This window comes from Bidens hawaiensis, unplaced genomic scaffold (genome assembly GCF_021521415.1).
Source record: "Bidens hawaiensis isolate Kalapana, Puna unplaced genomic scaffold, B.hawaiensis_p1.1 tig00010669_1, whole genome shotgun sequence".
NCBI lineage: Eukaryota > Viridiplantae > Streptophyta > Magnoliopsida > Asterales > Asteraceae > Bidens > Bidens hawaiensis.
In genome coordinates, this window is record NW_027491817.1 from 524,064 (window position 1) to 540,091 (window position 16,028).

The following is a 16,028-nucleotide window of genomic DNA, read 5'->3' on the forward strand; positions in this document are numbered from 1 at the left end:
CTTGGAGTCTTTGGTGGTAATTTTCGGTTCTCTGTTATCCTCAGGTTAACATAAGTTTTCTGCAGATTATTATTCTCAGGACAAATAAGGATACTTACTGTTCCAAGAAGACTGGCTAGAGCTTGTAATTTCTCTCCGGCTTCAGCATTGCTCATGTCAGCAAAGGGTTCAGTCTCGGCTGAGGTGGTGGCCTTTCTTTTCTTCTGGGCAACACTCTTTTGGCGAGTAGTTGGAATCCTCGGCTTTGGGGAGAGAGTCTTGGAATGCTCCTGTTTTACGTGAAGAATCAACATGATTCATATAAATCTTTCATATAAATCTTTCATAACATGAGGTGGTGGCCTTTCTTTTCTTCTGGGCAACACTCTTTTGGCGAGTAGTTGGAATCCTCGGCTTTGGGGAGAGAGTCTTGGAATGCTCCTGTTTTACGTGAATATCATATTAATATCTTTAGAAGCTTTTGAGCAACAAACGTGAAGAATCAACATGATTCATATAAATCTTTCATTGAGTCTTGTCAAATCTTTACGCGGTAGAGAAGTTCGTGTTCAAGGTCTTGGAAATTATTTTGGGTCAACATAAGGTGGTAAATTATGTTAATGTTTTGAGAGTATGAATAGATGTTTAAAAATGTCAGAATTCATTGAATATAAAATGGGGTTTTAAATAAAAGAAATGACAAACTTATGTTGTCACCTCAAACAAAGTAATGGATGTTTTCATTATGGTTGTGTTTAAAGCTTTTGTTTGGGACCGTTTTCCGCTGTATTTTGTTATTATTAAATATAATAATAGTAGGGCGTAACATTTACCACAGTCCTGTCCTCAATGAAGTTGTCCAGTTCGATCAAGCTGAAGGATGATTTTGGTTTCGGCATATCTGTGCAATAATTTATCAAGTTTTCTCGAGAAAGCGAAATCCTAAGGATTCTATGAAATACCCAAGATACTTACCAGAAGACATACTTTCAGAAGACCTCGCGGCAGTTGTGCTGGTTTCTCCTATTTCTCCTTCAAACCGAAATTCCCTTTCTTATGCCGAAATTTTTAACAAAGCCTTAAGCCTTCAATTCGTATCTTTCCTATACCTTACCAAATCCTCAAAAACAACTGCAAAAGAGAAGATATATTAACACAAACTATTGTAAAAAGAAATTCTATCCTAAGGATTTCCTACCCTTGTGAACCCATTCAACAGGCAAGTTCACTCCGTCGGGGATCGAGTCACGGCGTACAAAGAAGAATTTCTTCTTCCAATCGTAGTCGTTAGCAGACACTTTGAGGACCATGTAGAGGCGGCTGGTTTTGGATTGGAGGCAATAACGGTGAGACCCGTGTATACGAAGGTTGTTGGCCATGGCTATCTCAGGAATACCTAGGGACAGTTCATGGGTTCTATTCAAGCGGTATATTGTAGATAAGACTCTCCACACTATTGCATAAATTTGGAGTAGGATAAGCTAGTGATATCAAAAACTCCTTAATTAGCGGGGAAAATGGATACGAAAGGCCGATTGAAAAGGGTAATAGAAAAAACAAACCCAGGTTTTGGACGAAAAGTCAGCTTTGGCTTTGGGGTCGTATGGTCTGATGACGGCCTTAGCGGGTAACAAGCCGGAATTTTTGAGAAATCTAATATCGAGATCGTTGAAGAGACACTGATCCTCGTCAGTAGTAAGGATGTAACACTGATCGATGAAATCCTCAGAAGTTGCGAAAGAGTAAGGGCTGAGCGATCGAGGGGTTCTTTCTCATTATTGTTCGAATTAAACAAGAAGCTTCAGAAAATTTAGAAGATGAGGGAGAGAGAAACTAACCTGGATATCAAGCGAAGAAGAGAGTATTGTGATTTAGAAACTTGGGTATGGGTTAATAATAACCTAGAAGGACGGTTATAGGTTTTCCTCAATTCGCGTGCCGCCCTTTCATGTCGCAGAAGATATTTTCATTTTTGAAATTTAAATTTTGCAGCCTGTCACGCGCTAACTGTAAAAATTGGGGGCAATTGTTGGGAGCATATTTTTTATCCTCAGGATTGAACTTGATTCAAGGATTTCGACCTATCCTGCCGATACAAATATTCTGAGGATTATATTTGACTAATCCAGTTGTCCTTTATTATTTTTGTTTGTTTTGCAGATAAGATCACGTGTTTAATATGCTAATAAGAACGTGGGTTTGCAACTGATATTATTGAGGCTTCGTCAACTCAAACGTGGGCAGCAACGGATCATGGGAGACTTAGTCTAGGGTTTATTCCAGATTTCTCGGAATTTCAGTTGTACTCTTTTGACTATTTAAACGAGCTGATATGATCGATTAAGCACACACACTTCACTTACTTAGCTATCAACACTCATTGTAACACTTAGTATACGATCGATTATCAGCTCCACCACTTGTAATCACCTTTTTTGTTATTAAAAAATAGACAGTGATAGTTTTCACCGTCCAGGGTTTTTTTGTGCCGGAGATCCTCACGATTAAGGGTTTTTTCCCCTCGAAATCAAATCATTGTGTTCACTCTATTCTTGATCAAGCGCTCTATCTCACATACGAATTTGATCACAAAATTACTTTGTTAATTTTTGACCGAAACAATTTGTTCATGTGATTGTGATTAGTTCAAGTGAACCAAGGGTTGCAATAAAATGATGGGGAAATATAGGTGATTTTAGTGTGTCATCAAATATAATCTTAGTATAATTTGATATATTTAAGATGAAAGTGAATACATCAATACAAGTTAGGAGTTGTATAGTATATGTTTATTCGAAACTATTATACCCGGGTTACAAGGAACAAGACCCCAAGGCGGGATTGAAGGGGCAGATTCCAAAATGAAGCTCTTGCTCCCGGTTAGTGAGTGACGTACGTCCAGAAAATTTTTCTATGCAAAGTTCATGTGCCATTAGACAATACACTGGATTGCATAGCTGATCAAAAATTGTTTGGAAACTGCTCTTTGTCATGATTAATTAGCATGAGTAACTTTTTACCAATCAGCAGTGCTAATTGAGATCAACAAGAACTCTATCCATTCGAGTTAATTCTATTTTAAGACATTAGGATCATGAAAGTTGAAATCTTTAAAAAAAACACCTTGCTTGGTAGAATTTGATACTTTTCATTATCAGATTATGATTGTGTACATATAAAATACTTTAATTTGAAAGTGAGATACACACAACTTAGAAAGTTGTCCAGGTGAATTAGATTATACGAAACCTAAAAAGAACACTCTTCTCCAGACTACTTAAGTCTTGACACTAGATCAGCATATTATAGCAACACCATGCCGTTGTAGACTCGGTTCCTTCAAAAAGTCATATACGTGTTTCATTGTTAATCTTGTGGGTCAAATGAATCCACCAAGGGATTAATGTCTCCAGATGATCGTGCCTAGCTAGCACTATATAGTCTATAGTATTAGTATGTATGCATGTGACAATAAAAATTGATAATTTTATGCTTTTGTATTATTATAGATGTATGGCTGTTTGGTAGCCTCTTAACAGTCATTAAGAGACTACCTTTTAATGGCTCATAGCCTCTTAACCGGTCTTAAGTCTGAATGATTAAGAGGTAACCATTAAGAGGTAGCTCCTAACCATTCAGATTTAAGGCTACCTTTTAACCATTAAGAGGTTATGAGTCATTAAGAGGTAGCCTTTTAATGACTGTTAAGAGGCTACCAAACAGCCCAACAAATACAAAGCACGAGACAAAGGGGAAAAGATCCTATTCGTCGGTGAGTTGGAGGCAAACAAACATATAAACAAATGAACGTTCTCATCAAATGAAAAGAATGGTATCCATTATAGGGAAAATTCACGTTATTCACCACCCATTTATTGATTAGTTTAAAGATCGAAACGTCCCTTGAATCTATAGAGGTTCTTTAATCATGATTTGATTGCCACTAATTAACTAGTAACTTCAATTTAAAACTTTATTAAATGTTTAATAAGATAATAAAAGATTGATTCTTCCGAGTTGAGGGAATGTCCCGTTTCATGATGAGTCATGACCAAACAAAGACCTTGTGGAGATTACGAGCCACCCATTTTATCATCATCATTATTATTAGAGAAATCTGCAATTTGTCTCCCTGGTTTATGGAACGATTCTACAGGTTTGACACTGAAAATGATTTTGTGAACTTTGGACCATTGTGATATTTGGGCGGGTCAATCTGTACCCAAAAGTTAAATATTTTCGTTAAAGGCTGTTAAGATGGAGGGTGTTTTGGTCCTTTTACAAATGAAAACTTGGCAATAAAAATGTGCCATTCTGTTTTTAATTTTTTTTGAAAGCTTGGAAAACCAGGTTGACGCTAAAAATGGCAGTCCGACCACCGGGTATTTTTTCTTCCCCTCCTTTCACCGTAAGACTACTACCCTACCCACCTTCCCCTTCTTTTCCTTTCTTCCTTACCCACATCAACTTCTTCTTCTTCCTCAACACTCCTTCATATATATATATCACCACCACCGTCGCCATCTTCCATCTTCCTCGACACAACACTTCACATCTTCATCCAAGCCATCCTCAAGACCCGTCGCTCCTCCACTGTGTTTCCGGCTCACCACCGTTCCAGCTCACGCTACAAGATGGTTCTAATATTGAACGTCAACTTCAATAGGGCTCTATTTGGAGTCCCAATCGAACTCAATCTCCGGATTGAGTTCCGTATCCGAGAGATCACGGGTTGGTTTGTGGTCGACTTAGCCGGCCACAACCAAATTAACATCCATCGTACGTGGAATTTTGGGTCGCGTCTCCCGATGCTACCCTTATAAAATCCCGAAGCTTATAATTCGGGTGAATAATTAATTTTACTATTAGGTATGTTATGTATGTGAAATCCCGAAGTTTATAATTCGGGTGTTTTGATATATGTATTTTGTGTTCGTGTTATATATATATATAAAAAAAATTTGTGTTAATTGTGTTCGGGTTGGGTTCGGGTGGTTGGGTTCGGGTGGTTGTTAAAAACGAGCCGTTTCGTCGTTTTTAAACCAAAAGTTTGTTAAATTACGAGCCGTTTCGTCGTTTTTAAACAAAAAATTTGTTAAAAAACGACCCGTTTTGTCGTTTTAACCAAAGTTTGTTAAAAAACGAGCCGTTTCGTCGTTTTTAAACCAAAAGTTTGTTAAAAAACGAGCCGTTTCGTCGTTTTTTAACAAAAAGTTTGTTAAAAAACGAGCCGTTTCGTCGTTTTTAAACCAAAAGTTTGTTAAAAAACGACCCGTTTCGTCGTTTTTAACAAAAAGTTTGTTAAAAAACGATCCGTTTCGTCGTTTTTAACAAAAAGTTTGTTAAAAAACGACCCGTTTTGTCGTTTTTTTACAAAAATTTTGTTAAAAAACAACCTGTTTCGTCGTTTTTTAACAAAAAGTTTGTTAAAAAAACGACTCATTTCGTCGAGCCGTTCCGTCGTTTTTAGACCAAAAGTTTGTTAAAAAACGAGCCGTTTCGTCGTTTTTTAACTAAAAGTTTGTTAAAAAACGAGCCGTTTCGTCGTTTTTAAACAAAAAGTTTGTTAAAAAACGACCCGTTTCGTCGTTTTTAACAAAAAGTTTGTTAAAAAAACGACCCGTTTCGTCGTTTTTAACATCAAGTTTGTTAAAAAACGACCCGTTTCGTCGTTTTTTTACAAAAATTTTGTTAAAAAACGACCCGTTTCGTCGTTTTTTAACAAAAAGTTTGTTAAAAAAACGACTCATTTCGTCGTTTTTTAACAAAATGTTTGTTAAAAAACGAGCCGTTCCGTTGTTTTTAGACCAAAAGTTTGTTAAAAAACGAACCGTTTCGTCGTTTTTTAACTAAAAGTTTGTTAAACGACAGTATATATACATATATATACACAATATATACATCATACATACAATATATATATATATACAGAGTATATATATATATACAGAATACATACATACACACAATATATACAACATTCATACAATATATATATACATATATATATATACATCATACACACAATATACACAGTATATATACATATATATACACAATATATACAACATACATACAATATATATACAGAGTATATATACAACATACATACATACATACAATATACACGGTATATATACACATATACAACACATTCTGTATATACAAGAAACTACTATTTTCATGTGCTTAATATATATTAGATATTGTGTAGTTTTATTAAATGGTAGCTCAGTCCAACTGGTTTGTTGTTAAACCGGGGGTCCGGGGTTCGAACCCCACCCACTACACGAAACAGGGATATTTAGTTTTAGGTTTAATTATAGACTCAAGGGTAAAAAGGTAATTTCACAGATTTTTGGTCAGTCAACTCACGGTCAACTGACGGCAAGGAGTCAGAAAGACCCGCCCAAATATCACGATGGTCCAAAGTTCACAAAATCATTTTCTGTGTCAAACATGTAGAATCGTTCCATAAACCAGGGAGACAAAATGCATATTTCTCTTATTATTACTTATATGTGGTTTTAAAGCTTATTATCAATTTAGATCAATTTTATAATGAAAATATTTCATTTATTAATAACAAAGTTTATTGACCATATATTCTAGCCACTTTATCCATTTTCTAGTGGTTATCAAGTTTAAACAATCATAAATGGAATTGATAAAAAAATGAAACGATTTTATTTTAAAATTGTAATGATTTTTATAGTTAAAACAAAAACGGTTGAACGATTTTATTGAAGTAGATTTAAAACTTGGATATTATTGCATTTGTTCCATATAATTCATATGATTATATGAAATTACTAGTTTAATTTTTAGCTTCAAATATGATGTGGACATAGTATATTTCTTAAACTTGTTGCAAAGATTGTCTTTTAACCAGGCGGTCTAAAGGACTCAAGGTAAGTCGCTTCCAAACCAAAATCATAGTTCTAAACCATAAACACAAACAAGAAATCGAGTTCTGCAAACACACATGTAAGTATATCATTTATCAGTCTTTGTAATAATACTTAGAGAAAAGAATAGTAGATATCTATGTAAGGATAAATACAAAACTGCAAACAAAAAAAGTACATATGAAACAAATGGAATAATGTATTTAAGAATCCTGTGGTATTTAGTGCCACATTGTATGTACCAACATTTAGAGTGGTATATGTTGATTATGATTGACCCCACCAGGCAAAAGAAATATACATATCAAATACCACCATAAAATTGATAATTAATATGATTAAAGCCTTGTTATGGGCAACTTTAAAAAAAGGACTATTATGATATAAAACGTTTATTCATTTTAATATGGAAGGAGGCAGTTTGGTGCTTCAAGTGGGACAGAAACATTACATATGTTAATTCGATGATGAAAGTTAGTAAGTATTAAAGTCACACAGACAAATAAAATATATTTTAAATATTAAAAGCCTTGATTTGAATAAAATCAAATTACATAACTAAATGTTCAATTAAAATATTTTCAATATAGAACTTTCATTATAAAATTTATGATAGATCGTATGCATTTTAGGGAGTATATATGTTTGATATATACTTAGTTCAAGCGACTCCTTAATTTGTAAAATACGATGGTTATCATCATCATATATATTTTAATGGTTAATTAGAGTGATGATATAATAAAAGTTTAAAAATATAAGCTTCTAATGAAAGGCATGGGTAATCTAGTAAAATCTGTCTTTTTGTATTTTCTTTATAAAAATATACTTTCAATATTAATGCTATAAACTCTAATAACTTTTACACGATTTATTATATTCAAAAAAGATTATTACGCAAAATTAAGATTTTAATTCTCCTTATTAAGAGTATAAAACTACAATAACAACAAACAACAAACGTGCTCAGTGAATCTCATCAATAGCAATGGCTATTAGTAGGGTTTGGGAAAGTTGTGATTTAGGCATATCTTACCTCTATCTATAAGGATAGAGATGCTGCTTTCAAATAGACCATCAGCTCCAAAGCATGCAACATACAAATACACATGTACCAATAATAAAACATATAGTGCTAAAGTGGCGTAGTCAAATACCATGAACGCATAGAATCCAAATGGACATACCAACAAAAGAACAAGCACAAACAAAATCCCCTAAAATGTAGAAGAGTCTATGTCCATACGCTAAAGCTAAGATACAAAAGTGGCATTCTCTAAAAGTTTTTAACCTTAATCCTACGTCTTCATGAAGTCTTGCCGTGGACCATGTCCTCAAAGAGATGTAACTCTAGCAAATACTATCTAATCTGCTCCTTTCAAGCCAATAGAATTATTGATTGCAATATTTCTAAAGAAAAAAAATAGATATTGTTTAAAAGGTGTAATGCATGATCCGATAAATAGTGCATTTTAACTTATGATTGTTTGTTCATCCTATTTTATGGAGTGTAGGTATGCAAAATCATCTAAGCATTTACACAAAACAAAATTTGTGACATGTTTGCAATGAGTTTTTATTACAAATTACATGGAATATTTATAAACTATTAAAATGGTATTATATATTAATATATATTTGAATAAACAAGTTACGGTAATCCGATAGGTATCAACAATTTTATACCCATCAAAACTTACAAAAGTTTTTAAAACTAATGTTCGAGTGGATATGAAATTGAGTGATGGCTTTTAAATTTCGGGATTATCATTGGGTTCAGGTATTATTATTATTATTATTATTATTATTATTATTATTATTATTATTATTACTTTTTGTCACTCCTACTATATATACTGTATAAAAAGAAAGTGAAGTTAATAATTTAAAAGGTGAGTAAAGCATATAAAATTGTGTGAACTAAAGGTGTCTTTAGTCCCTTTAGATCAACAACCAAGAAGCACTACGAATACTAAATGTAACGTAAACATTTGTCTAAATTGCTGGCTACAAATATATTCATATATACATTAAATGGGGGAAAAAAGGCAAAACAAAAACTTTTTCTTTATGGATTCTTGAAATTTCTTAAATTAGAAGAAAAGATTCGAAGAGATGAATTTAACAGCTGTGTTCCATTGTCGTTGACCAGTCTATGACTGCCACGACTGCAAACATGTAAACATGCCATTGTCAAACTCAGTTATTGTTATTTGTTTTTTAAATAATCAGCAAAATTAGTTATACGATGTTTAGATTTTGTAGGCCAGTTATAACTTATAAATAGAATACAGAGTATGTTATGTGGTTCTAGATGTTTGTAGTCCTAGTTCCGTAGTTCGTCTAGCAATTTATTATAACGATATTATTTTAAACTGTTTTTTTCTCTGAGTCTCCTTGAATTTTTATTTTCTTTATCATCTTCTCTTTTGTAATATCAACTATGAATAAATTAAGAGTACGCATATTCATATAACATGGCCTCTATTTTTTTTAGAACGTCAAAAGTCTTGTATTTAAGCTACCGCATTCTCTGAATTTGAAAAGTCTCGATACCTCACTCTTTTAATTGGTTTCTTTTATATTAAGATAGTCTAACTAATTAGCATATTCTACATGTTTTAAGTATGTTTTCTTTTGGGAAGGCCAAATTTTATTTATTCTACATGTTATAAGTACGTATTCTCTTTTATCTATACAACATGATGAGTGGCAAAATGTTTTTAATTTGTCTACAATTTTGGTGAACTTTTTTTTTGAAATCGTAGTTATGAAAACCCAACAACGGGAAACTCAAGAGACCCTGTCGATTCTTTGTTAACTAACGAAATCAGATAAACCACATATTGTTATGGACAAGTGACCATAAGGTAAAAATACAATGAAACAATTAATATTTAAATATGAGATTTATGCAAAGTGAAAAAAAATTAAAAAATCATACAAAATAGCATTTAATGTTATTTTTATTTTTCAACTAAATTTGGTCACACATATTCCTAAACGTATAATAATCAACCACATATGTATGTGTTAACAAAAAAAGAAAGTAGGCAACCAAATTGAAAGCATACATGAACTAGAGTGCATGCTAAAGATATGGATACCGTGTTCATTTTTCAATTTTTTTTTGGAAAGACGCCAATATTTATATTAGAACAATCCACGACCAGCAATAAGCTAGACGGGACAATTACATCAACACATTTACAAATACATTAGAGGATTCATCATCCACTCTATTCAAGTAACACAACATTTACTAGAGCGAGTATAAAACATAAATAAAAAAAGATGAACAATATCATTGAAAAGTCGATCGTTGATTTCATTTGATTGGAAGACAGTGTTATTTCTCATCCTCCAAGTAATCCACCAAGTAATAAAAATGATCGATCCCACTAGATCTTTTTTAGATGACACGAAATGAGCTGAGTCGAGCCAAGCCAACGACAATGCGATACCCAACCAAGTAATAATTTTGCTCCATATCCCAAGGATCAAAAGGACAATTACCAAATATGTGATTACTCGACTCAGGCCATAGATTGCACATTGGGCACAAAACGTATTCATTTGCTAAGTCATTCCATTGGTTAAATTTTTATGGACGACAAAGATATATATATAAAAGATGAATATCATTACAGAATTCTTAAATTATTTAAGAATTTGAAAGAACTCTTAATAACAAACGTTTTTTATAAAACTTTATGAATGTTAATGTTATTTGAGTATAGTTTTATCACTTTATATATACACACACACACACGCACGATTACAATTATGAAAATTAATTTTTACACGTATCTTAATTTTTTTTACATATATATAAATTTGTTATTACATAAATTTTACACATATGTAAACTTGTGATTTATATATGCAATAAAAAAATTATATATAAAATATGGTAAAACTAGTTTTATACAATATTAATATATGAAAAAAAATTTTAAAAAATGTTTGGTTGTACAACAACATAAATATTTGAATGCATTGACTGGAGTGCTAAACAAAATAGTTGTAGCACATAAAACACAAATTTGTATCAATGTTTTTTAATTTTAATACACTAAGGGAGTATTTGTTGTTAATGATATTCTAATTAATAAATTATACAGAGTAAAAAAGAGTTTAATAGTATATTAAATTAAGAATTAGAGGGAGAGAAGATGAGAAAAAAAAAACTATTTAAATTCATGTTGAGAAATTAATGAAATTAATGTGTCATGTAAAGTGACACATCGATAGTATTTTCATCCTTCATGATTATTTATTTTCTTTCAATTAATCTATATATTGTTCACCAATTTTTAACTTTTAATACCATCACCATATTCTTATATATGTTTTGTATCAACCAAATTTACTTATTTTAATGTTTAATTAATTATTTCATATAGTATAAAAAGTAATTATTATATTAAATATTACATAACTAAAATAAAAATAACCTAACAGGTCTATATACAAACTATTACAAGTTCTTAATTTTTAAAAAATGAATAAATTCAATTCTGTTGAATATGATATTACGCGCCATAAATTTATTTTAAATTAATAAATCTATTTCATAAATATTTAAATTTATAGCTATATACAAACTTTATTATGTTATTTCTTAAACCAATAACAAAAATAAAAAGCAAAATTTGTCCTATACGCATTTATCTCTCTGTCCTCCAAAATAGTTGAAATTACATCTATATACGTCATTTTTACCCCCACATATTTATTTTCTTTGTTCTTTAGCTAAAGCATACTCACACAACATATCGTACGTAGCACTCCGATGCCCGTGTCACTAGTGCTCTAGAAGGTTTAGTCATTTGTGTTTTTCACCAACCAAAGGAAAAACTATTTGAAGCATTAACTCCACCGTAAAAACCTCAAAATAAATTTGCTTAAATACTATCACATGATAAGTAAAAACATATCTATTAATTGGCATATATTAAATTCAAAAACTACTATTTATATAAGGTCCAAAATGAATGTCAAGCCTTGTCCATGACAAATATGTTACTTTGCTGTTAAAAAAAGAAGAAATTTTAAACAAGAAAAGTATAAAAATATTAAACATTCACATTTGTTTTCTAATAAAATAAAAAAGACCAAAAAATCTTTTAATCATTTTAGCATCAAATAAAAGAATAAAAACATAGCATGGCTGAATTTCAAACAAAGCCCAGCCACCCAACTATCTCTTCCCTCTTTATTTAACAATTTTTCAAAAAAAAAAAATATTAATAACTAATAATACTAATAAAATAAAACGCGTTTTGCTTCTTTCTTTCGGCCATGTATTGTTCTTTTCCAACTTACAATCTCCTCTTCACTTTCATATATAAACCAACACAACCCCTTCAACCATTCAAACCCAAAAACCATCATCAACCATGACAACAACAAAAACAATATTATTATTATTCATCAACTTCTTCATATTATTATTAATTACTTCTGTTTCATCCAACACACATAACAACTCCTTATCTTTCTCTTTAACTTACCTCCCACTCTCCCATCAATCAGCAGCCACCCAAATACGTTCCGCTGGTTCCGGTGTCACTCACCGATTAAATTTCAAGTATTCACAAGCTCTAGTTGTGTCTCTACCCATTGGGACACCACCACAGGCTCAACCAATGGTTCTAGACACAGGAAGCCAGTTATCATGGATCCAGTGTCACAACAAGACCCCTACCAAGTCCTTTGATCCTTCGTTATCGTCGTCTTTCTCGATACTCCCTTGTAATCACCCGATTTGTAAACCAAGAGTTCCGGATTTTACACTTCCCACAACGTGTGACCAAAATCGCCTTTGTCACTATTCGTATTTTTATGCGGATGGTACTCTGGCTGAGGGTAATTTGGTAAGAGAAAAAATCACTTTTTCTCGATACCAAAGTACCCAGCCTGTCGCCCTTGGATGCGCTACTGCATCCAAAGACGCTGAGGGAATTTTGGGAATGAATCTTGGACGGCTGTCTTTTGCGTCACAAGCAAAAATATCTAAATTTTCGTATTGCACGCCAACGAGACAAATTAATGGTAAAGTAAAACCGACTGGGGCATTTTACCTAGGCCAGAATCCGTATTCTAAAACATTTAAATATGTTAATATTTTGTCTTTTCCTGAAAGTCAACACTCTCCCAATTTTGATCCCTTCGCTTACACTGTTGGTATGGAAGGGATCAGAATTGGTGGGAAAAGGTTAAATATACCACCGTCAGTGTTTAGACCGGACGCTGGTGGATCCGGTCAAACAATGATTGACTCAGGCACTGAGTACACTTACTTAGTCGACGCGGCATATAACAAGATTCAAGAAGAAATTGTGAGAATTGCGGGGTCCAGATTGAGAAAAGGTTACGTGTATCGTGGGTCGTTGGATTTGTGCTTCAATGGGAATGCGGTTGAGATCGGACGGTTGATAGGGAACATGGTGTTTGAATTTGGCAAGGGTGTGGAAGTAGTGATAGGAAAAGAAAGGGTACTAGATGATGTTGGCCGTGGGATCAGTTGCTTAGGGATCGGACGGTCGGAAAGATTAGGGGTGCCTAGTAATATTATTGGGAACTTTCATCAACAAAATCAATGGGTAGAATTTGATATTGTGAACCGCAGGGTAGGGTTTAGTGGAGCTGACTGTAGCAGATCAGTGTAAGGAGATATGTGGTGGGACAAAACGTGGTAAATATGGTTGTCATGTACAAGTTTTAATTATACACTGTCTTAAATACGGTATACAATCCAGTGTGTGCTATTTCAAGCACTATAGTGTACTTTTATATAAACATACAAGTAAACGCAAGTGCTGCTTTTGTTTTGTAAATTCATTTCAATAACAATCATAGATTTTTTTTTATATATAAATTTAGATTTTAATACAATAGTTATTGATTTTAATAATTTTGTTACTCTAGTCAGTAGTCATACTTGAATTACTATTACCGAACACTTAAAAAACTGTAAAGAGTTTTGTTATGGTTGTAGAATGAATTTATTCAAAAATTTAAGTGGATGAAATCCAAAACAATTATCTCTTGACAAGTGGAAAGCTTTTTAATCATGAAGGGTCAAATGCAAATCACTCTTGAAGACTCATTTAATTTTGGCCGTTGGACCATGTCCACTGAATTTATTTTAGATCTGACATCTGTTGTTGATGTAATTGTTTTTAAATTAATTACATAAAATGTTATATTATTTAAATTTAAAGTTACACGAGGATATTCGAATGGTAAGGTACATTTGCCACACCAAAACAATGACAGTTCAAATCCTGTAATGTATGGGAAAGACGTACTTAATAGGATAGATTAGATGCCGATAAAAAAATAAGAAAGTGGACTATTATATATTATTTATCGAAGCCTGCTTTCATCGATCATTAAAATAGCAATCAACGCAATGGGGATGACACTATGGTGGTTTTGTTATAATGTTAAGAATTTGATCCACTAACCGTATGTTGTGATTTGTAAGTTCTCAACTTCTAGTATTGTCTAAATTAGGTTTCTAGTTAAGTAATTTTAAATATTTTTTCATACTGACTTCAGTATTTAATTGATGGTTTCATCTCAGGGAATAATGATAGTATTTTCTAGTTGAAGTTTAACCATGGTGGTATGTTCATCAAATACCTCGTTAGAACATATGTTGATGGGAAGTTGGATTATGTAGATATGATGGATATTGATGCATTTTATGTTACTGATCTTGATATTAAAATCAAGATTCCAGGATACTGAATATCTAAAGGAAAAAATAATGTTCTTCTGTTCATAATTGTGTGTACTCGCATTATGTAAAAGAAGAATTTTTTGAATTAAAAGAGTTAATGATCAAAACCACGTGAACTAAAATAGTAATTTACTAAAAAAATAAAAAGAAAGAAATTTATAGTTGTAAGAAAGAATGCTTTTGAACATCATGTCAAAAATCTATTTAAAGCTTACCATTTTTCCTACTTGTCAATCTCATAGTCACTCTCACCTTTTCTTCAAGTAATTTTTATATATAGTCCTTATCTTTCAAGTCATTTCAATATATGACATTAAAATTATAGGCTTATTTCAAATAGATCTTTCAACCAATTTTCATGTATGATCCTTATCTGTTAAGTCATTTTAATATATGACATTAAATTATATGTTTATTCCAACTAAATCCATTACTACATATAATAAGTATTCTTCATATGGATTGACAAGAGACGATTAGTGAATTTTGAAGTGTTAATTAAAGTGTTTATTATGATTTATATTCAAAATAATAAACAATAAACATTCGATTCATAATATGTGGAATGAGAATAATCGACTTAGATTAAATCTGATAACGTCAGCGGCTAAGGCTTAGCCTTTAATACCTAGAAATACATATAATTTAAAAATTAAAAGTTTTCGGGTTGAACCGAAACCTAGAATTCGGACCCAATAACCAACCCGAATTACTTCGGTTCAGGTTCGGGTTAGTATTTTCTTGGGTTCGAGTTTCTTGAGTCGGGTTAATTTGGGTTCAGGTACGGCTTTTCATGGGTTGGGTTTCAGGTTACGGGTAAAAGTGACAGCCCTACTTTCAATGACTATAAATAAGAATCACTACCTTCACTTTATACAACTTTAAATCTTCTAATATTTTTCTAACTCAGAATAATCACTATTATTTGAAGATTGTTTTAATGTTAGTATTGTCATTATCATGACAATTACATTCATATGAAATAAACAAATCATTTTGTTATATTTAAATTTTCGTTTTTATGTTGCTTGATAATACAATTTTTTTAAGACAATTAAAAATATGTCATACAGAGAATATTAATGACAACAAATTTATCATGATAATTTTCAAATTGTAAAGATTCTAAAAATTATTATATCATCATAGTTCAGGTATATGGTTTTTGAGATAATCATGTTTTTTTTGGATAAACATGAGCAGATTTCCTCAAATGACATCATATTAATTGATTAAAAGTTATCATATTTTATGTGTATGAATTTTTTTATTAGTATCATGAATATATATTATCATTTATTTAGAGTCGGTATGTACTTGGAGAACCTTTATTTGTCACACATACAACTATATATGACTATATCTAGAGTTATAAGCAGACATATATG

General features: G+C 31.9%; 1 protein-coding gene across 1 annotated transcript; it reads left to right on the forward strand.

Moving 5' to 3' along the window:
- Nucleotides 1-12,145: 12,145 nt before the first annotated feature.
- Nucleotides 12,146-13,760, forward strand: LOC143535876 (aspartic proteinase PCS1-like). Its single transcript, XM_077030009.1, has one exon. It carries the CDS (start codon nt 12,290-12,292, stop codon nt 13,559-13,561), a length of 1,272 nt encoding a protein of 423 aa, XP_076886124.1. The 5' UTR covers nt 12,146-12,289; the 3' UTR covers nt 13,562-13,760.
- Nucleotides 13,761-16,028: the final 2,268 nt, after the last annotated feature.

Coding starts and splice junctions, on each gene's coding strand:
- LOC143535876 (XM_077030009.1), top strand. CDS start 12,290: ATGACAACAACAAAAACAATATTATTATTATTCATCAACTTCTTCATA.